At 44.7% G+C, this 24464-nt stretch overlaps 1 protein-coding gene across 2 annotated transcripts in view; it reads right to left on the minus strand.

Annotated features, from left to right (window-relative positions):
- Positions 1-6644: 6644 nt before the first annotated feature.
- The window catches only part of rbpjl (recombination signal binding protein for immunoglobulin kappa J region-like), an 81122-nt gene continuing 63302 nt past the window's right edge, over positions 6645-24464 (minus strand). For both annotated transcript variants that reach the window (XM_063041054.1, XM_063041053.1), the window contains exons 9-12: positions 21721-21861; positions 15163-15318; positions 12078-12181; positions 6645-9673 (exon numbers count right to left, since the gene is read on the minus strand). In XM_063041054.1, the coding sequence (XP_062897124.1) occupies positions 9400-9673; positions 12078-12181; positions 15163-15318; positions 21721-21861 (675 nt within the window). In that variant the 3' untranslated portion in view covers positions 6645-9399. The remainder of the gene's footprint in view (positions 9674-12077; positions 12182-15162; positions 15319-21720; positions 21862-24464) is intronic.

Raw genomic sequence — 24464 nt, forward strand, 5'->3', positions numbered from 1 at the left:
AAGGAGTCATAGAGGACAGAAGCAGGCCCTTTTGCCCAACAACACTAATCCTACAGGCCTGGATTAGGGCCATATCCCCCGTAAAGTTAGAAACCAGAAGACAGTTCTGACATCCGCAATTCTGCAGATGCTGGAAAATTTGGGAAAATATGGGAGAAACTCAGCGGTCCAGGTACTACCTGTGGATGGAGGGACATGAGTGCCCTAGAACAAAGAACAGCACAGCATAGGAACAGGGCCTCCAGCCCAAAGTGAACCAGCTAAAAGGTAAATCTAAAACCCCTCAAAACTAATCCCTCAACCTCCATATCCCTCCATCTTCCTCATATTCATATGGCTATCTCAATATTTGCCTCTACCACCATAACAGGCATCCACCATTGAGTAAAAAATGAACCCTTCATGCCCCAGTGTAATCTTATAACATCTGTCATGTCTCCCCTCAGCCTCCATTGCTCCAGAGAAAACAACCCAGGATTTGTCCAGCCTCTCATCATGAAGGTCCCAGTGAAGGGTCTTGGCTCAACTGTTAATTTCCTTCCATTGACACTGCCAAATCAGCTGAGTTCCTCTGGTATTTTATGTCTGTTGCTCAGCTCAGCCACCTTCCAGCCTCTCTCTCAACACACCAATCTTTTTCTCTTAAGTATGGGCACCATGGTAGTGTAATGGTTAACGTGACGCGATACAGCTCGGGGTGACCGGTGCTCAGAGTTCAACACCAGCACCGCTCCGTAAGGAGTTTCTCTATGTCCACCCGTGGAATGCCTGGGTTTCCTCCGGGTGCTCTGGTGTCCTCCCACAGCCCAAAAGCATACCAGGTGGGTTAGTTGGTCCTTGTAAATTGTCCCATGATTAGGTTAGAGTTAATCGGTTTCTTGGGGGTTGCTGGGGCAGCACGGCTCAAAGGGCTGAATGGCCGGCTCCATGCTGTATCGCTGAATTTAAAAAAAATAAAAATAAAATACCAAGTGAACTTAAAACCAACATGACATTGTCTCAGGTAATCAACTTTATTCCCAAATGTTCTGACACTTAATTTGTTCTCCCTTTCTAAAACTCTGTCATTGAAGAGTCCAATGTTGTTTGTCATCTATACTAACAATCTGGATGATAGTGTGTAAACCGAATCAGCAAATTTGCAGAAGAAACCAAGGTTGGGGGTGTAGTTGGGGGGCACAGAAGACTATCAAAGCTCGCACTGGGATCTGTACCAACTGGAAAAATGGGCTAAAAATGGCAGATGGAATTTAACACAGGCAAGTGTGAGCTTTTGCACTTCAGTAGGACCAACCAGGGTAGACTTTACATGGTAAGTAGTAGGGCAATGAGGAGTGCAGTCAAACAGAGGGATCTGGGAATAAAAATCCATAATTCATTGAAAGTGGCATCACAGATAGACAGGGTCGTAAAAATGCTTTTGGAACATTAGCCTTCATAATTCAATGTATTGAATACAGGAGATGGGATGTTATGCTGAAGTTGTATGAGGCGTTGGTGAGGCCTAATTTGGAGGCTTGTGTCCAGTTTTGGTCACCTACCTACAGGACAGATGTAGATAGGGTTGAAAGAGTGCAAAGAAAATTTGCAAGGATGTTCTGGGACTTGAGTGTCTGAGTTATATGGATTGGTTGAAGAGGTTAGGACTTTATTCCTTAGAATGCAGAAGATTGAGGGGAGATTTGATAGAGATATACAAAATTATTATGGGCGTAAATAGGCTAAATGAAAGCAGGCTTTTTCCTTTGAGGTTGGGTGAGACTACAACTTGAGGTCATGGATTAAGAGTAAAAGGTGAAACGATTAAGGGGAACATGAGGGGAAACTTCTTCACTCAGAGGGTGGTGAGAGTGTGGAACAAGCTTTCAGACAAGGTGGTTTGAGTATCTCAAAAAACTGGTGACCTCCTGGGATTTTCACACACAACAGTCCCGAGAGCTTACAGAGAATGGTGCGAAAAACAAAAAAAGCATCCAGTGAGCAGCAGTTCTGTGGGTGAAAATAATTGTTAATGAGAGAGGTCAGAGAATAGCCAGATTGGTTCAAGCTGACAGGAAGGCAACAGTAACTCATAACCAAATGTTACTACAGTGGTCTGCAGAGGGCTATCTCCAAATGCACAGCACGTCGATCTTTGAAGTGGATGGGCTACAGCAACAGAAACCACGAACATACACTCAGTGACCAGTTGATTAGGTTCAGGGGGAGTCTAATCATGTGGCCACTGAGAGTACATCGTTCCTGACAGGTCAAGACGGGCAGCACTGTTGCTTACTGTCTGCCAACACCGAGCATTGCGCAGCTCCTGTTTCTGACTCCAGTGTGTTTGTTAACAGTGCGGACGGGTCGATATGTGGCCGCAGGTAGCGTGCAGAAATTCATGCTGAGGTACTATTGGGGAAAACCCCAGTGGTGCAGTAGTCGGACAAAATATTTAATCTCAACGTTCCTTAACCAAATAGAATAACACCCTGTGGCCTCTCCGAAATGAAGCAGGAGCTGCTGAGCACAACACCGTGGGTGCCAGCTAGTCTGCATTGTGTTTCATTCCTTTTCCAAATGAGGCTTATTCAGTGATTACAGCATCACAGTATTACAATGTTACCATACACACTGCTTACAGTTTCAAATTCATTATTTATTCATTTATTCATTTGGATCAATAAGATCGCGGAATAGGCCCTTCCAGTCCTTCAAAACGTGCCGCCCAGCAATCCCCTGATTTAATCCTAACCTAGTCACGGGACAATTTACAATGATTAATTAACCTAACAACCGGTATGTCTGTGGACTGTGGGAGGAAACCAGAGCACCCGGAGGAAACCCACGCAGTCACAGGGAGATGTACAAACTCCTTACAGGCAGTGGGAATTGAACTCAGGTCAGCTGTACTGCCAAGCGTTGTGTTAACCACTACACTACCGTGCTGCCACATGGTCACCCCTATCCCAGAATGCACCGGTCCCAGAAATGCTCCCTTATACCCATGGACACAGCATGCAGAAGCCTGAAGTCCCACACTACCATATTCAAGAACAGCTACTCTCAGCAACTATTCAGTTCCTGAACCAACTGATACAACCCTAATCATTACAGTTTAGCAACAAGATGATGGCTCTGATCACTCTGCACTAAAGTGGACTTTGCTTTTCTCTAATTGCATTCTGAAGCACCTTCAATTACTCCAAAAGACTGAGGTTTGGTAAAATACTGAAAGGCTTTTATTCGCCGTACAATACGACCTCCACAGTGAGTGTCTGCCCCCGGACTGAGGGGGAGGGGCAAGGCGAACACCTTTATATAGGACTCTGTGGGAGGAGCCACAGGGGCAGTCAGCAGAGGAGTGTGTCCAGACAGGTAACCGAGTTACAACATATATACATGGTTTACCACACATTCATTCTCGTAAAAACTGTTTATGTTATTTTTCTTGAAAACACTAATTTATTGATTGCTAATTTATTTGGTTTGACACAGCATTGTGGGCCAGAGAGCCTGTTCCTGTGCTGTACTGCTCTATGTCCAAAACACAAGAGATTCTACAGATCCTGAAAATCCAGAGCAACACACACAAAATGCTGGGGAAAGTCAGCAGGTCTGTGGAAATGAATAAACAGTTAATCTTTCAAGCTGAAACCCTTCTTCAGGACTGCAATGTCCGATGTGTGTTTGATTTCAACACTTGAGAGAAGTTTGGATAAGTACATGGAAGGGAGGGGTACAGATGGTTATGGTCCAGGTGCAGGTCGATGGGACTAGGTAGATTAACAGTTCAGCATGCAGTAGATGGGCTGAAGGGCCCATTTTGGTGCTGTAGTGCTCTATGACTCTAATGCTGCTTATCCGATGCCATGTGGCTCTAAAACTGATGCATGTAAGCTTTTCATTTCACTTCTGCACATACGTACTTGTGATTACAATAAACATTTTGACCTTGACATAGAAATGGGTAAAATTGTAACATTTTTAAGGAATTCTGACAAGTATATCGATAGGAAGGATTCAGTGGGGTGTGGGACAAACACATCAAATGGCACCTAGTCAGTTGGGCACCTTGGTCAGTATGGATGAGCTGGGCCAAAGGGGGGTGTATACATGCTGTATGACTCTGACCGCAGAACTGGTCATCCAATCCTGTCATCCCATTTGGTGGGATGGAGGTGTTGGGTATGGGATGGGTACCCATGTCCACCAACGATAGATGTGTAAAGAAACCACTGGGAAACAGTCCAAACAGCTTTCGTTCCCTCACTAACCAGGAACACATGAGAGACATGTATGGAGTGTTCAGGCAGAATCGTCCTGCCATCCAGAATCAGGCTAGGGTCTTTGCTAGCCCTCCACCTTGGCATGGCTTTCAGCATTGGCAACAATCACAACTGACCCAGGATCATCAGTCCCGTGTGGCAGTGTAGTGGTCAGTGCGCATGACTGTATCATCCTTTCAGCAACAATCACTGCAACAGCAACTGACCCAGGACCACTAGTCCTGTAGGCAGCGTGGTGGTTAGTGAGATACTTTATAGCACCACTGATCAGAAAATCGTGTTTCAATTCTCATTGCTGTCTGTAAGGAGCTTCTACATTCTCCCCGTGACCAAGTGCGTTTCCTCCAGATACTCCAGTTCCCTCCCACTGTTCAAAGACATACTCTTCTCTGTTTTTCTTTTTATTTTGCTGCCATTTAGGGCAGCAATGAAGGTCCCTTTAGGATTCATTTCTGTTTCCATAACAGTTTTGCTTGACCAGTCAGGGTTATCCTTGAGTTGAACCCCCAAACCTAGAGGACCAGGTAGACCACTCTTTGTTAGGCCGCCACCCTTTGACCTGTTTGGCATGGGTGGCCCTACCAAGAGCCAAAGCGTGAAGTCCTGACTCCAGCCAGCATGGGTCAATGAGGCACACAAGCCTCCAAACCCTACGACAAGATTGTGGTCCTCTTGAAGGAGAGACATACGGGTTAGGGCTAGTAAGTTCTGGGCATGCGATGCTGGTGCCAGAAGCGACACTTGCAGGCTACTTCCAACACATCCTCGGACAGTGTGGGTCGCTGACGCAAACAACGTATTTCACTGTGTGTTTCTATGTACATGTGGCAAAATAAAGCTCATCTGTCTTTTCTCTTTTGGACATGCTAGACCCATTCAAAAGGCTACAAATACAACCAGACCTTTCCCAAGCAAGCAATATTCAGGTTTATTCTTTGACATCAATGTACAGAAAAATCTCAGCAATTACACGCATCCCACAGAACGAAATATGAATTTTTTCCCTTGATTTTTCCAGGTAGGATTTGCACTTAATGATAGCTGGTTACTCTGCTGGGAAAGGAGTTGCCATGTTCTACACACATATTCCAATATCACCACCTTACACTGGTGAGTGCTCTCGTGTTGAAGATATCAGCCCTGAAATTGTGCTTGTTCCAACTTTACAGACTGAGGGGGAGGGTAAATAAAGGGCCACTCTAAGGAAACTGGATGCAAAGACACAAACACTGTCCCTCTAGGTAAAGTAACTTTTCACCTGTAAGTCTGTTGGGGTCATCTATTGTAATCGTCTGGGTCCCCTTTACATTGGTGGGACCTGAAGCTGACTGGGGGACTGCTTCGTCGAGCACATTCACTGTCCACCACAAATGCAGGATTTCCCAGTGGCCACCCATTTCAGTTTGACTTCCTATTCCCATTCCATGTCTGTCCATGGCCTCCTCTACTGCCACGAAGAGGCCACACTCAGGTTGGAGGAGCAACACCACATCATCTTGGCAGGCTCCTACCTGAATGGGATGAACATCAATTTCCCTAACTTCCAGTAAGTTCTCCCCCTCCCACTCCTTCTCTTCTCCTCACACACTCATTATCTCCTCTTGTTTCCCCCCTTCTCTTCTCTTAACATCTCCCTCTTCTTCTCCACTTTCTTCCCTTTCTCCCATAGTCTATTCCTATCAGATTCCTTCTTTCCCAGCCTTTCAACTGTCTCCACCTATCATCTTCCAGCTTCTCAATTCACCTCCCTCTTCCACCCACATACCTTCCCCCTCACTGGGTCTCACCTATCACCTGCCAGGTTGTGCCTCTTCCCCTCCCCTAAGATTCTTATTCTGGCTTCTGTCCCCTTCCTTTCTAGTCCTGATACAGGGTTTTGCCCTGAACCGTTGACTTTATATTCCCCACCATAGATGCTGCCTGACTAGCTGAGTTCCTCCAGCACTTTGTCAGGCATAGGATTGAAAATTGGTCACACGTAAATGATTGGGGCATCATTCCATTTCAGTTAACCTGCTCCCGCCTCTATTAATTTCTTCTTGACTTTCTGACTTGCCCTTTTCCTCCTACACCCACACATCCCCAGCCCCCAAATCATCTGTCTCTCTCCCTTCCCACCCATTCGTCTACCAGTCGCCCACAGACTCCTCCCACTTGTCCCTTCCTCCCATTACATCTGCCAATCACCCACACAATCCTCCCTCTGGGCCCCCTTCCCTCTATTACTTCTGCCAGTCACCCACAGACTCCTCCCACTGGGTACCCTCCCCCCCATTCCATCTGCCAATCACCCACACACTCCTCCCACAGGGCCCCCTCCTCCTATTCCATCTGCCAATCACCCACATACTCCTCCCACAGGGATCCACCTATCAATTCCCAGCCTCTGTCACTATTTCCACTCCCCCTCCTCCAACCCAATCATTTCTCAACCCTCTCTCACCACTCTTTTTTCCATTTTGGCTCCCCTCTCATCCCTCCTCTTCTCTTCACCTATGGTCTACTTTCTTCCATGGTCCACTGTCCTTTCCTATCAGATTCCCTCTTTGTCAGACTTTTACAGCTTCCACCTATCACCTCCCAGCCTCTGTTACTACCTCCCTCTTCCCTCCTCCATCTGCCCATCACCTCTCCTCACCTGTGGCTTCCCAGCGTTTGCTTCATCACTCCAACTCACTTCATTACACAGGTATCCCCTCTATCTTCCAGTCCAGATGAAGGGTCTCAGCCCAAAGCGTCGACTGCCTATTTTCTCTCCACAATTGCTGCCTGACCAACTGAGTTCCTCCAGCAGCGTAGTTTGTGCTGACTGGCGTAGATTGTCGCAATTAGGGTGGTACAATAGCCTAGCGGTCAGCATAACAATTTACAACGCAAGCGATCACCAGCTGGGGATCAATTCCCACTGCTCTCTACATTCTCCCTCTGATCGTGTGGAATTCCTCCGGATGCACTGGTTTCCTCCCACATTCCAAAGACGCACGGGTTAGGATTGTGGCATTTATGTGGACATCAGAGAGGTAAGGTTTTACAGAGAGTGGTGGGTGTGTGGAACTCATTGGTGGTCAAGGCAGGTACATTAGGGACTTTTCAGAGACTCTCAGATAGACCCAAGGATGATAGTAAAATGGAGGGTGATGTGGGAGGAAAGGGTTAGATTGATCTTGGATTAGGTAATAAGTCGGCACAACATTGTGGGCCAAAGGGCCTGTAGTGTGTGGATTCTTCTATGTCCTAGGGAATGTGATCGAATGTTAGGAGTCCCTACTTATCAACACCTCAAGTTACTGTACGGTATACAGATCCTTTAAGGGCAAAACATTTCGAGGTGCTCTGTCACAAAGGATGAATGTCAAAACACAGGAAAAAGATGGGGATGGGGGGGTGTCGGGTAGGGGGTGCCAGAAGAGTGTCAAGCCCTACCCATCATAGAGCACATCTACACGGAGTGTTGTCACAGGTAAGCAGCATCCATCATCAGAGACCCCACCACCCAGGCCATGCTCTCTTCTCACTGCTGCCATCAGGAAAGAGGTAAAGGAGCCTCAGAACTCACACCTCAGGATCAGTTATTACCACTCTACCATCAGGCTCTTGAACAAAAGGGGTTAACTTCACTCAACTTCACTTGCCCCCTCACTTAACTATTCCCACAAGCTATGGACTCACTTTCAAGGACTCTTCATCTCATGTTCCCAATACTTATTGCTTATTTATGATGATTATTATTTATTTTCTTTTTGTATTTGCACAGTTCATTGTCCTTTGCACATTAGTTGTTCGTCTGTGCTATTGGGTGTGGTCTTTTCTTGATTGCATTATGGCTCTTGCATTTACAGAGTATGCCTGCAAGACAGTGAGTCTCAGGGTTGTATGTGGTGACATGTATGTACAGTACTTTGATCACAAATTTACTTTGAACATTGAAGAGGATCTCTGAGAGGTGCGTAGATGTGAGAGTTGGGGAGAACAGAGACCTGCAAGACTCTTCAGGCTCGACGTGCTTCTGGACATACAGAGGGAATTGAGGCACTGGCCCATGGTGGGGTGGGGGTGGCGTCGGGGTTAGTAGTATGGATAAAATTTAAACATAAAGCTAACCTGCGTGCATTTCTGGTCACCTAGCTACAGGAAATATGCTAATAGTATTGAAAGAATCCAGAGAAAATTTACAAGAATGTTGCCTGGACTTGCGGTCCTGAGTTATAGGGAGAGGTTGAATAGGTCAGGACTTTATTGCCTGGAGCACAGGAAAATGAGGGGAGATTTGATAGAGGTACCCTAAATTATTGGGTGGTGGGGTGGAGATATGTCTCTACCAAAGGAAATGTAAGGGCTCCTTCCCTCTGCTAGCCTGCAGGTCACCTTTGGGCAAGGTGAAGCACCTGCTTAGCCCCCCAGTCAGGGTCACGTGAAATCATGGGAGCAGGTGGTGGGTGGTCGTGTGAGCAGCCGGTGCAGATCACAAGTCCTGGTCTGACACCAGACAGACAATCTCTGAAGAATATTGATAATGGCTGGGCTCACCCATCTTGTAAAGACACCGCCCAGAAGAAGGCAATGGAAAACCACTTCCGTAGAAAAATTTGCCAAGAACAATCACGGTCAAGACCATGCCTGCCCATGTCATACCACACAGCACATGATGATGACACAAAATTATGAGGTGTATAGATAGGGTAAATGCAAACAGGCTTTTTCCAATGAGATTGGGTGAGACTAGAACTGAAGGTCATAGGTTAAGGGTGAAAGGTGAAATATTTAAGAGAACCTGAGGGGGAGCTTCTTCACTCTGAGGGTGGTGAGAGTGTGGAATGAGCTGCCAGCACAAGTGTGGATCCAGGATTGATTGCAATATTTAAGAGAAGCTTGGATTGGTACATGGATGGGAGGGGTATGGAGAGCTATGGTCCAGGTAGAGGTCAATGGGAATGGGCAGAATAACAGTTTGGCATGGACTAGATGGGCCAAAGGGCCTGTGGCTGTGCTATAGTGTTCTATGAATCTAACTTTAAGAATGTGTTGTCTGACTAGGAACCGATACAAGTCAGGAAACTCAGAGTGACAGATATAGGACATTAGCTTGACCCGGAACACAATACAATGGAAGGAGACCTTGGCTTTTCCCCTCTTAGCTCTGCATGAAGAGGTGGAAGTTGGTGCGAGTGAACTCCTGATGGATAGTGTTGAGGAAGTTGTCGGAGTCCTCAGGGATTTCCCGAACCACCCTCTGACCAGGAAAGCAGCTCTGCTCAGGGGTGTAGGTGAAGGAGAAGGCGCTGGAGAAGATGAGTCCGTCACTCCGCATCAGGAAGAGAGGCGCCGTGATGGGCTGACGAAGCCAACGCCACTCACTGCTGTACGAGCTGATATCGGGCACCACGCACAGGAGGGACTTGGGGTTTCTGTGAAGACAAGGTGCCGATTTCAGTTCCGCTCTTCACTCTTCCATACCCACACTCCCTTGTGTCAAGATTCAAGTTTATTTGTCATGAGCACATTGAAACAATTATTTTATTTCAGAGATACAGCACATAACAGGCCCTTCCGGCCCACCCAGCAAGCTAATCACAAACAAGAGAAAATCTGCAGAGGCTGGAAATCCGAGTAACACACACAAAACGCTGGAGGAACTCAGCAGGCCAGGCAGCATCTAGGAGAAGAGCACATTTGACATTACGAGCCAAAACCCTTCGGCAATGCACCAAATTAACCACAAAATTTACAAGGACCAATTAACCAATTTACTGGTATGTCTTTGGACTATGGGAGGAAACCGTAGCATCCAGAGGAAATCCACACATTCACGGTTTAGGGCGGCTACCATCCTGGTAGTTAGCCCAACACTTTACAGTACCAGCAACCTAGGTTCACTTGCTATTATCTGTAAGGAGGTTGAATGTTCTTCCTGTGACCATGTGGGTTTCCACCGGGTGCCCTGGTTTCATCTCGCAGTCCAAAGATATCCGGCTAGCAGGTTAATTGGTCATTGTAAATTGTCCTGTGATTAGACTGGGGTAAAATTAGAGGTTGCTGGGCAGTACAGCTCGAAGGGCTGAAAAATAGAACTCCCTATAGATAGCTCTTCAATTGAATTCTGAACTCCAACACCCCAAGCTGTAATAGCCTCATGCTGCTACACTACCGCAGTGCCTCAATATTCTCTGAATTAAATTCCCTGGGAACCCCACGTGCAACATCTAGTGAAATGCGTTGAAACTTGAGTTCCCTGGCCAGGAGTCGAAACCTGGGGCAAAACGCTGAGAGTGCCGAATCCTAGCCACTAGACCACCAGGTTTCAGTCCCTTTCCTTCCTTCCATCCCATGGTTCCCCATTAGGTCAGCTTGAGGTCATTTCCTAGACTCCATCTCAACTTCTGACACCTCCATGTTGCTGTCTTTTCTTTAAATTTGTTGTGGGCTTACATACACAGTCATAGGAATATACATCATGCAAATAGCAGGAGAATTCTGCAATATACTGACCCACTTTACCACACTAACATCCAGATTTGTGATAGACAATAGATGACAAACAACAACGGACCCAGCACCAATCCCTGTGGCACTCGCCACAGACCTCCAGTCAGAGGGGCTCCATCTTCTACAGCTCTCCGGCTTTTTCCTTAGAATACTTCCCAATAATTAACTACTGTTGTCAGGCTCACTGACCTAGATAGAGTGGATGTAGTGACAAAATTTTGAATAGTGGGAAAGTCTAGGACCAGAAGGCACAGTCTCAGAATCAAAGGGCATCTCTTTCAAACAGATGTAAGGAGGAATTTCTTTAGCCAGAGGGTGGTGAGTCTGTAGAATTTGTTGCCACAGGTGGCCAAGTTATTGGGTATATTTAAAGCAGAGATTGATAGTTTCATGACTAGTAACAGCATCAAAGGTTACAGGAGAATGGGGTTGAGAGGGATGCTAAATCACTGATGATGGAATGGCAGAGCAGACTCAATGGTGGAATGTCTAATTCTGCTCCTACTTCCTATGGTCTTATGGAAACAGACAATTTGTTTAAGTGCCAGACTAAGCGGGGTATCAGTTACCAGCATTTAACACATGCCCGTCTAAGCCTTTCCCATCCATGAACCTGTCCAAATGTCTTTTAAGTGTTGTAATTGTACCCGCCTCTACCACTTCCTCTGGCAGCTCGTTCCATATACCCACCACCCTCTGTGTGAAAAACTTGCTCCTCAAAGCTTTCCCCTGTAAATCTTTCCTGTCTCACCTTAAATTGGATGGCAGAGGGGAAGAAACTGTTCCTGAAGACACACACTCAACGATTCAGGAACAACTTCTTCCCCTCTGCCAGTCAATTTCTAAATGAACCCATGAACACTACCTATTTAGTTTAACTATTTAACATATGTATATTTACTATAATTCCTGTTTTTCTCTCTATTAATATGTATTGCAATGTACTGCTGTAGCAAAGACAACAAACTTCATGACATATGTCAGTGATATTAAACCTGATTCTGATTCTGAAACCACCCTTCCAGTATCAGACTCCACTTCCCTGGGTAAAAGACTGACCTTCCACTGGGGCTTTGAGCTGTGAAATTAACTACGTACTTTTCAAATACATTTAATCTTCCAAAGTGCAACCCCTAGCAATGCCTGGGTTAAACTCTATCTGTTATTTCTCTGCTTGCATCTCCAACTTGATCCTGCTGTGTTCTTTTGCAATCTCAAGATTGGCTCTACTTGTCACATAAACATCGAATTTTGAATCGTACAATGAAATGCATCATTTGCAACAAATCAGATCAGCGCAGATCTAACTTCTAACTTCTTCCTTACCTGTACATTGTCTCAGCCTCCACGTCACCAAACCACACTTTCAGGTCGGGGCTGAAGCTTTCTCCTTGGATTTCTAACATTGCCACGTCACCTCCTCCATTCAGCTTGGGAAGCAAGAACAAACTCAGTCAGGTTACAGTCACCCGAGAGCAAGAGAAGTCAGTCAGTGACCCAGACACAAAATTCAAACAAATGACAGGTTTCTCTCCTCTCTCTTCCATCGTGAGGATGGGTGTGAAGAGATCTTACTCAGGTGAAACTAGAAGTGAGATGAGCAGATCTTTCACACTGGGGTCAAGAGCACCAAGAGAACAAGGGATTGAGTAGTGAGACCTTTAGAACCTCAACAGTTTTCTAATCACAGAAACACTGGCCAATCATTGCCCTTCATCTTGGAGGTAACTTTGGATCCAATATACTACATTCCTTTGGAGATTTGATCATACTGCTAAGTGGGGCCTTGTCAAAAACTATGCTGTAAATTCCATCAAACACCCTCCCTCCTTGTTACTGCCTCAAAAATTCAAGACAGCGTTCACTTAACAAATCCATCTTGAACAATGGATAGCGGGGGAGCTGTGTGGCCTCAGTGGTATTGGGGACTAGGCCTCAAGCCGCAGTGTTGCCTGTTTACAGCCACCCAGGAGAAAGGCATCGGAACCAGTTGCACTCCACTACAGGTGGCGTGGCGCAGTGTCCAAACTGGATTCATTGCTGCCACCCCAGTGTTCGCTCAGCAGAAGGCAAGCTGCATCATTTTCGAATGCAGATTTCTCCAACATTCATGGACTATATTTCTTGTGTGACCGTACTTTACTCATATCTTATACATGCTTCCTATCTTATATGTGCCTTGTGTTGTGTGTGACCATTGGTACTGGCATTTGCACCTTGGCCCAGGATTAACGCTGTTTCATTTGGCTGTATTCATGGGTATTCATGTATGGTTGAGTGAATTGAATTGAATTGACTTCATTTTTTTCATCCTTCACATACATGAGCAAAAATCTTTATGTTACGTCTCCATCTAAATGTGCCACGTGCAATCATAGTAATTTATAATAAATAGAACAGTCAATGTAATATAGAAATACACTCAAATCAGCATGAGTTCATCGGTCTGATGTCCTGGTGGAAGAAGCTGTCCCGGAGCCTGTCGCTCCTGGCTTTTATGCTGCAGTACCACTTCCCAGATGGTAGCAGCTGGAACAGTTTGTAGTTGGGATGACTCAGGTGCCCAATGATCCTTCAGGCCCTTGTAAATGTCCTGAATCATGGGAAGTTCACACCTACAGATGCGCTGGGCTGTCCGCACCACTCTCTGCAGAGTCCTGCAATTAAGGGAGGTACAGTTCCCATACCAGGCAGTGATGCAGCCAGTCGGGATGCTCTCAGTTGTGCCCCTGTAGAAAGTTCTTAAGATTCGGGGGCCCATTCCAAACTTCCTCATCTGTCTGAGGTGAAAGAGGCACTGTTGTGCCTTTTAACTCCATTTAACTAACTATGTGACTTCTAAAACCAATTGGCTACACCAGTGGTGATTTGGTGTGTCATATTAATCGGGGGGGGGGGGTGAATACTTAGGCAATAAATTATTTTGTGTTTTATACTTGTAATTGATTTAGATCACTTTGTAGAGATCTGTTTTCACTTTGACATGAAAGAGCCTTTTTCTGTTGATCAATGTCAAAAAAAGCCAGATTAAATCCACTGTGATCCACTGTTGTAAAACAATAAAACATGAAAACTTCTGAGGAGGTGGGGTGATTAGTTTTTATAAGCATTGCATGCCCCTTGTAATTATATAAACTTCAATCAGGTCTCCTTTCAGCCTTCATCACTCCAGGGAAAACAACCCAAGTTTCTCCAACCTCACCTTACAGCATGTGCCCTCTAATCCAGAGAGCATCCAGGTAATACACACAAAATTCTGGACAAACACAGCAGGTCAGGCAGCATCTATGGAGTGGAATGAACAGTCGATGTTTTGGGTCAAGACCCTTTATCAGGACCTGTTGAATTCCTGTCTCAAATCAACCTCCAATCCCAGGGCTAATTGACCTGGGGAGGTGGTCATCAGCCGCCATCCATGAGACCCACCAACTCAGTCACTGACCATGGGTATCATTGGTCTACATCTAAGCACTTGCCAACCCAACGTCCTTCCATGGGAATCACTGACTTTCTACCGCAGAATGTTCCGACCTGGACTCGGGCTCCTACCCAATTCTTCACTTACGGCCCCTGACCTCTAACTCCCCTCATGCCTGTCCTTAAACCCTAACCTGTCCCCTTACTCCCCTGCGCTACCCCCAAAAACCATCCCTACAAACCTAAAATCAACTAATTCTGAGTCTCAACCTCAATGCACTGCGCCACCTAGACCTGAATAATCGTGTGTCTATAATACCCTGGTAAACCTCTTCTACACCCTCTCCAAAGCCTCCACATCCTCCCTGTAGTGGGCTGACCAGAAACGTACCCAAAACTCCAAGAGTGGTCCCACCAGAGTTTGATAGAACAGCTCCATGACTTCCTGATTATTCTGCTCAATGCACAGACTAATGAAGGCAAGCATGCCTAATGACTTCTCCACCACCCTACCTAGTTGTGCCGCCACCTTCATGGAAATGTGGACATAGATTCCATTACCCTTCGGTTCAATGGCGCTGGACTGAGATTGTACATTTGCAGAGGTGATAGTAAATCTTTGTAAGATCCAGGACCAGAGGGCACAAACTCAGAATAGAGAGACATCCCATTCGAACAGAGATGAGGCAGAATTTTTTTACTCAGAGGGTGGTAAATCTGTGGAATTAATTGCCACAGATGGCTGTGGAGGCCAAGTCAATGGGTATATTTAAAGCAGAGTTTGATAGATTCTTGATTAGAAAGGGCATCTAAGGCTACAGTGAGAAGGCAGGAGAATAGGGTTGAGACAGATAATAAATCAGCCGTGATGGAATGGCGGAGCAGTCTTGATGGGCTGAACGGCCTAATTCTACGCCTATGTTATGGTCCAATAATTCAGTCGTGATGGAAATAGGCCCTTCAGCCCAACTCAACAATGCTAGGGAGATCTTACCTCAAGACTGTTGATAACAGGAACAGGAGTGACAGGAGAGTGCAGGTGAGCCAGGCTCTCACTGAATGTGTATTCCACAGCCTCGGTACCAATAATTGTCCAGCAGGCCCCATCAGTCAACACTTCCTTATTGGCTTCTTTGGAGCAAGGGATCGCCTTGAAGGACCACAACAAAAGATCTAATCATTCAGGAGACACTCACTATTGCCAAATACCTATAGAGCAAATACTAGTAAATACTCCTCTCTCCCCCTAGGTTTCACCTATCTCCTTGTGTTTCTTCCTCCCCTCCCCCCACCTTCTAGCTCTGACTCCTCATCATCTTTTTTCTCCAATTCTGATGAAGGGTTTTGGCCTAAAACGTCGACTATTCTCTTCTCCATAGATGCTGCCAGGCCTGCCGAGTTCCCCAGCATGTTCTGTGTGCTGCCCTCCATACCCGTCCCACCCATGTACCTGTCCAAATTTCTCTTAAATGTTATAATCAGCAGTTTATGATGGTGCTGCTGAATCTCAGAGACCTCTGTCTGGTGGCTAACAAAACAAGGAAAATAACTAAACACTTTGTTAATCATGCCTTATTTGGTAAATGATCATTGCCAGTGATAGTCTGCTACTTCCCTTGGGATGGAGGCAATTCGATGTGGAATAACTGAGGCGAGGCAAGGCAGCAGACCCATCACCCAGAGCCGGGAAGAGCCAAGGTTTGATCAATTGAAGCGCTGGGCCAAATCAGAAAGCGGGGGTACAGGCCAAATCGAGGCATCAGGGTCCAGGTCTCAGAACGTACCAAAGTGACTGAACCTGATGTTTGGACGCCGGCTTAAGCACCGGGCTAGATTGAAAAGGTCAGGGTGCCGGGGCCGAGGCAAGGAACAGGCTGGTTCAGCTTGCCACTCCATGAGGTGTACTCGACTCTGCGCTGAATGAAGGGTCTGGGGACAGACTCTGTTTGTGGACTTCAGTACAGAATGCTATTTGATTGTGTTTTACTGTTTATATGGTCTGTTTTTTTCTCTTTCTCCCTGCACATTGGGTGTTCGATAGTTTTCATTATTTTCTGGGTCCTTTTGGGTTTCTTTGTTTGGTGGCTGCCTGTTAGGAGACAAATCTCAAGGTTGTAGCATGTATATATACTTTGATAATACAGTAAATGTACTTTGAACCTTGAACATTGAACCTCAACCCCCACTGGCACCTCATTCCACACTTTCATCACATTCTGAGTGAAGAAGATCCCCCTCAGGTTCCCTCCAAACATAAAAGTATTTATAAATAAATTAAATTAAAATTTATTCTCAATAAGCAATTTATTCATCTAGAGACATGCAAACTACTCCCATCATCATAGAACATGGGAATCCCAAACTCAGGTAAATGTGGACACAAGATACAATAGATGTTGGGATCTGGCGAAAAAAAGACAAAACTGCTGGAGGAACTGTGGAGCATCTGTGGAGGGAAATAGACTGTCGATGCTTCTGGTCCTTGCTTCATCTGGACTAAAGACAGAAAGGAGATAGCCAGTATAAACAGGGGAGAAGAAGGAAATAATCAAGAGCTGGGAGGTGATGGGTGGATCCAGGTGAGGAGAGGTGATGGGGAAGTGGAGGAGGAGAGAGTGAGAATGGCGATAGAGGCTGGGAGGTGATGGGTGGATCCAGGTGAAGAGGGGTGATAGGGAGGTAGAGGAAGGGAGAATGAGAATGGCGATAGAGGCTGGGAAGTGATAGGTGGATCCAAGTAAGGAGGGAAGATAGGCAGATGGATAAGGGGAGAGCAGGAATGGGGACAGAGGCTGGGAGGTGACAAAAAGCAGAAGATAGTGGAATCATTAATGGGGTTTCACCAGTGAGAGGGACCTCGAAGTTTGCAAGGACAGTGTAAGACCGGTTGATGTGCTGGAACGTCTTGGTGTTAAGGAGGAGGATGTGCTGAATAGAAAGGAGGAATACAGAACCAAATAAGGGAGGTGGGGAAGGCTGATGCAAACAGTGTGGGGAGGAGTATATGATGATGGGCAGATTGAGTGGTTGGAGGAAAAGGTGAAATTTTCTGTTTCAGCAAGGAAGTTAAATAGTGAATGCTGATAACTCACAATGGGTAAAGCAGCACCTACAGAAACAGAAAGGGAGTTCACATTTCAGGTTGAAGACCTTTCACCAAAAGCATAATAGCTCAAAGAAGTTCCTGATAAAAGATTATAAAATGATTAGAAGCAAAATCTTGGTCAATGTCTCCCATCCACTACATAATGTACTGGGTGGGCACAGGAGTACATTCAGCCAGAGACTCATTCCACCGAGAGGCAACACAGAGCATCATAGGAAGTCATTCCTGCCTGTGGCCATCAAACTTTACAACTCCTCCCTTGGAGGGTCAGACACCCTGAGCCACTAGGCTGGTCCTGGACTTATTCCATAATTTACTGGCATAATTTACATATTACTATTTAACTATTTATGGTTCTATTACTATTTATTATATATGGAGCAACTGTAACGAAAACTAATTTCCCCCGGGATTAATAAAGCATGACTATGACTATGACTGAAAACAGGGTAGAGAATCAGAATCTTTTTTTCCCCAGGGCAGGACTTTCAAATGATAAAGGACAGGCATTTAAGGTGTGAGGGGATAGTTTAAAGAGATGTTTAAAACCTACCATGCTTGGAGGGAGAAGGGTGTAGTTTCTATTGAAGACCTGTACATAGAGGGATGGTTTGCAACATTTAGTCGCTGAAAGAGAAACTTGAGCTGCCTCATTCACACTTTTTTCGTTACTTACAAATTAGACACTACATTCAATCTAAGATTTGTAATTTTGAAACCCTTCCAGGGAAACATATACTTTTTGATATTTTAAAGAGCCCTCCTGACTCCAAGCATCTCATCTCATTTGTATGTTTGTTTGATGATTGCACTGTAGTGTCTACTGTGAAGATTAGAGACACCTGGAGAGAGGAGTTGGGTATTGAATTATCTGAAGCTGCCTGGGACAAGAGTTTGTCTATGATACAGGCTTGCTCTGTTAACAGAAGACGCTAAATGATCCAGTTTAAAGTTGTTCACCGTCTCCACTACTCTAAACTTAGATTAGACAGCATTTACACTTCTGTCTCGCCAATATGTGATAGATGCCAAGGGATGGAGGCCAAGTTGTCACACACCTTTTGGTTTTGCCCATTACTGACTGGATTTTGGTCCAAAATATTTGACTGGTACTCAAAGGCCTATAAAAGATCCTTCCCCTTGGAAGCTGGTCTCTCTATATTTGGCTGCTCGCAATCTACTATTTGTTTCGCTGCAGCCATACAACAGTCTCTGATGCTGGGGATGACTGTCGCCAAAATACTTATCTTGAGGGAATGGAAATCACCTTCTCCCCCTTTCGGCGATGGATGGCTGATATGATCTCAGTCATACAGATGGAGAAACTTAGGTTCTTGAGATCCAATTCAATTAAAAAGTTTTCGGCTATCTGGGATCCATTTCTTGCCTACCTGGACGAGGCCGGGGGCGGAGGAGCAATTTCCCCCCAGCTGATTTCTCACGTCCCTCACTTGAGATTTAATGTTTAGTATTTTTGAGCACTTTGTACGATAGCATCCCTCTAATATTATGTCCTTTTTTTGGCTTATTTCATTTTTACACGTCTGAGCTGGTATGTTCTCGTTGATTTAATTTTTTTTTTCAAAATTTTGAAAATAAACTATTAAAAAAAGAGACATGGGCTGAAGGGCCTGATGCTGTGCTGTATCTCTCTAAGAAACAACCTGTAACACAAATGACAAGGTAGAAAATACATGGGAAAGCCAGGCATACTATCTTCCAAGTCAAATGTGGAAATATAGCGATGGTCCTACATCATCAATGGGTTTAAATCTGGGTGCTGTCTGGCCAACACCTTCACCAGAGGAGCCACAATACTTCATCAGCACCTTCTCAAGGGCAATCAGGCATGGTCAATAAATGCTGGTCTTATCAGTAACCCAGACGTGCTCAGCGGTAGTGTAGTGATTAGCGCGATTCTATTACCGTTCAGGAGTTCTGGAGCTCAGAGTTCAATTCCGGCTCTATCCGTAAGAAGTTTGTACGTTCTCCCCGTGACCCATATGGATTTCCTCCCACAGTCCAATGACATACCAGTTACTCGGTTAATTGGTCATTCTAAATTTTCTAGTGGTTAGGCCAAGGTTGAATAGGTGGGTTGTAGGGTGGTGCAGCCTGTTGGACCAGAAGAGCCTGTTCTGTGCTATGCCTGTAAATAAAATCAAACAAAAATAAAAACTGAATAACTTCACACTTCTCCTCCAACGGGAACTAATGTGCCATCTGGGACAGCAGGGTAGGGTAGAGGAACCAGAAACCAAAGACCGTGATTCGGTATATCAGACAGATTTCTACAGTGGAAAGCAATCTAATCAGTTGGTTCCCAGCCTAGAATGGAACATAGAACATAGAACAGTACAGCACAGTACAGGCCCTTCATCCCACAATGTTGTGCCAACCCTCAATCCCTGCCTCCTAACCCCCCACCTTAAATTCCTCCATATACCTGTCTAGTAGTCTCTTAAATTTCACTAGTGTATCTGCCTCCACCATTGACTCAGGCAGTGCATTCCATGCACCAACCACTCTCTGAGTAAAAAACTTTCCTCTAATATCCCCCTTGAACTTCCCACCCCTTACCTTAAAGCCATGTCCTCTTGTATTGAGCAGTGGTGCCCTGGGGAAGAGGCGCTGGCTATCCACTCTATCTATTCCTCTTTAATATCTTGTATATCTCATGTCTCCTCTCATCCTCCTTCTCTCCAACGAGTAAAGCCCTAGCTCATTTAATCTCTGATCATAATGCATACTCTCTAAACTAGGCAGCATCCTGGTAAATCTCCTCTCTACCCTTTCCAATGCTTCCACATCCTTCCTATAGTGAGGCGACCAGAACTGGACACAGTACTCCAACTGTGGCCTAACCAGAGTTTTATAGAGCTGCATCATTACCTCGCAACTCTTAAACTCTATCCCTCGACATATGAAAGCTAACACCCCATAAGCTTTCTTAACTACCCTATCTACCTGTGAGGCAACTTTCAGGGATCTGTGGACATGTACCCCCTGATCCCTCTGCTCCTCCACACTACCAAGTATCCTGTCATTTACTTTGTACTCTGCCTTGGAGTTTGTCCTTGCAAAGTGTACCACCTCACACTTCTTCAGGTTGAACTCCATCTGCCACTTCTCAGCCCACTTCTGCATCCTATCAATGTCTCTCTGCAATCTTTGACAATCCTCTACACTATCTACAACACCACCAACCTTTGTGTCGTCTGCAAACTTGCCAACCCACCCTTCTACCCCCACATCCAGGTCGTTAATAAAAATCACGAAAAGTAGAGGTCCCAGAACCGATGCTTGTGGGACACCACTAGTCACAACCCTCCAATCCGAATGTACTCCCTCCACCACGACCCTCTGCCTTCTGCAGGCAAGCCAATTCTGAATCCACCTGGCCAAACTTCCCTGGATCCCATGCCTTCTGACTTTCTGAATAAGCCTACCATGTGGAACCTTGTCAAATGCCTTACTAAAATCCAAATAGGTCACATCCACTGCACTACCCTCATCTATATGCCTGGTCACCTCCTCAAAGAACTCTATCAGGCTTGTTAGACACAATCTGCCCTTCACAAAGCCATGCTGACTGTCTCTGATCAGACTATAATTCTCTAAATGCCCATAGATCCTATCTCTAAGAACCTTTTCCAACAGCTTTCCCACCATAGATGTAAGGCTCACTGGTCTATAATTACCCGGACTATCCCTACTACCTTTTTTGAACAAGGGGACAACATTTGCCTCCCTCCAATCTTCTTGTCCATTGGAACTCCAGTGCACAAGAACGCAACAGGCTGCAGAGAGTTGGTGGACTCATCTAGTTCCATCATGGGTACAGCTCTCCCAACCATCAGGGGCATCAATAAGAGGTGGCATAGATCTTAAATGATCTCCACCATCCAGGCCATGTCCTTTTCTCATTGCTACCATTGGGCAGGAGGTGCAAGAGACTGAGACCTGCATGTCATAGTTCAACAACAGCTTCTTCCCCATTGCCATCAGATTTCTGACCTGGACCTGAGAAACTCTATTTCTACCATAGACTCTATATCCTCAACTTCCATTCATGTCGCTATGTTTATTTTTGCTTATTTTGTTGTGTTAGTTGTGTTTAATTTATATTGTTTATGCAATTTGTGTATATAATATACCACTCTGCTGCTCCAAACAGCTAATGCTCACGGTGTGTATAAGCTGAGTTCAAAGTTCAATGTTCAAATAAATTTATTATCAAAGTGCATATATGTCACCATTTTCTTGCCAGCATTCACAGTAAATGCAAAGAAATATGGGTGCATGTGTCCATGACAATACACTTCAATTTGAACTTGAATGATATATTCTAGTTCAAATGATAAACCTATCCTTTTCATCTTTGTATCTGGGCAATTGAATAGGCCAAAACACGGCAGTGGAAAAGCAGCTGATGGTCAAGTGTACCTGGAACTGTATGATCTTCTCGTTGGAGAGGCACAGGTACATTCTGTTGGTTCCCTTGATGTGGAAGGCGCACTTGTGGAGTTGAGAAACAGGTTCATCGATATCCAGCACTGCGTACTGCTTGTACACCTTCCGAATGATCTGTCCACACAATTACCACAAAGAAAAACAAGGTTACCTCACCATTGCCCAGACATGTCAGCTGGTGACCAAATAGCACAAGTACAGTCATTCGTGGCTTTTGAATTTGGGCCAATTTGAAGTCAAAGGTCTCTGCCTCATGACCTGGAGGCCACAAAGTCTACCTCAGCAGCTGAAGAATTTACATAATTGAATAAGACAATAAAAACATAAGACCATAAGATAAAGGAGCAGAATTAGGCCATTTGGCCCATTTAGTCTGCTCTCCATTTCACCATGCCTGATCTATCTCACTCTCAGACCCGATCTCCTGCCTTCTCCCCGTATCGCTTCATGCCCTGACTAATCAAGAATCTATCAACCACTGCCTTAAATATACCCAATGATTTGATCTCCACGGTTGACTGTGACAATGAATTCTACAGAATCACCGCTCTCAGGCTAAAGAAATTCCCCTCATCTCCATTTTAAATGGACACCCCTCTATTCTGAGGCTGTGTCCTCTGGTCTTAGTCTCTCCCAGCAAAGGAAACACCTTCTCCTCATCCACTCTTTTGAGGCCTTTCAACATTCGCTAGGATACAATGAGATCCCCTCTCATTCTTCTGAATTCCAGTGAATACTGACCCAGAGGCATCAAGCGCTCTTCATACGATAAGACTTTCAATCCCAGAATCATTTTCATAACAACACACATCAAAGTAGCTGGTGAACGCAGCAGGCCAGGCAGCATCTCTAGGAAGAGGTACAGTCAACGTGTCAGGCCAAGACCCTTCGTCAGGTCCAGTAAGGCAATTATCACTACAGAAGAAAAAGTTAACCAAAGGAAGAGCATGACCCTACATGGAAGAAACCCCCACAATCTGACAGACTGCACATCGACAAGGAAGTGTGGAACACTTGGCTTGGAGTTGGAGACCTCTTTCCAGAAACAGAGGGGTTCTTTGTGGCAATACAGGACCAGGTGGTTAACACAAAAAGTTATCAAAATACATAATAAAAGACCAACAAATTCAAGATGATAAATGCAGAAAATGCCAAGAGAAACCAGAAACAATCCAACACATTGCAGGATCCTGTAGCAGTTTAACTCAATCTGATTTCTTACACAGGAACAATCAAGTTGCAAACATCATTCACCAAAATCTTGCTTTAAAATACAAACTCATAAAAGACACCAAACCTTGCTATAAGTACAAACCTGGTCTAGTCTTGGAGTCAGAGTACTACATATTTTATCACAACCAATCCATTATTACAGATAGGACAATACATAATATTACAGGATAAACAAGCAAGAGCAACTTACTTAATAGATCTAGCCATTCCAAACACACATAACATACAGAAATCAATAGGTGAAAAACACCAGAAGTAAGCTGAACGAAAGGAGGAAATTGAAAGACTATGGACCATGACCAGGGTAAACAATGTCCTGATAGTAATATCTACAACTGGTATCATCCCAAAGTCACTACACAATAGCATTAAACAGTTAGGGCTACACAGCAATATTTATACAAATCTCGAGAAAGCTACAATGCTATAAACATTAGAATTGTCTGAAAGTTCCCAAGAATTGAAAATGAGAGTGCTTGGCTATGCCCGTACCTCAAGTTTTACCAACGAGCTGAGAGAAAATAAATAATAATAATAATAATAATAATAATAATAATGATAATAATAAAGTACAATTATCACCCATATAATATAATATATTGCTATGAATATAAAAATTATATGCTATAATATATATTATATAAGTTTATTCCCATATTTTCATCTATAATCATATAATGTAATAGAACCCTGTTATAATTATATTATATTATTATCGCAATATTATAAATAATTATTATTTAATCGTTATTAACCATACACTATAAATGATCATTTCTACCAAGCAAACATCTACTTTTATTTAATATGTTTAACATTGTTAAACATTGCACAGCATTAATTAATCACTGTTGATTTCCATATCTAACTGAGTTCTGACTGCCCTGTGGTGTCCTTTAACAAGCCTCTAAATCTAAGATTAGACAAGACATTCTAGAAATGTTAGTGATGGTCACGCCTTGGGTATAATTCTTTTCAAGTTCTGCTCAGATCAGAGAGGCTCTGGATTCAGTCCATTAGTGGGTTCCCACTAGCATGGGCACGGTCCTTTCAACCCAACTCGTCCATGCCAATCATGGTGCCCAAGAAGATAGTCAAAACACGAGGAAATCTGCAGATGCTGGAATTTCAAGCAACACACATAAAAGTTGCTGGTGAACGCAGCAGGCCAGGCAGCATCTCTAGGAAGAGGTACAGTCGACGTTTCGGGCCGAGACCTGACGAAGGGTCTCGGCCCGAAACATCGACTGTACCTCTTCCTGTAGATGCTGCCTGGCCTGCTGTATTCACCAGCAACTCTTAAGATAGTCCAATTTGCTTGCATTTGGTCTATTTGCCTCAAACTTCCTCTTATCCATGAACTTATCCAAATGTCTTGTAAAATGGCTTCTCTGACAGATCAATATTCCTGCAACACCATTTGCTCAGGGTAGGGGCTGTGGGGGCAGAAAGAGTCTCTAACCTGGGCTTCTCAGTTTCAGACT

This window comes from Mobula hypostoma, chromosome 2, assembly GCF_963921235.1.
Source record: "Mobula hypostoma chromosome 2, sMobHyp1.1, whole genome shotgun sequence".
NCBI classification, from domain to species: domain Eukaryota; kingdom Metazoa; phylum Chordata; class Chondrichthyes; order Myliobatiformes; family Myliobatidae; genus Mobula; species Mobula hypostoma.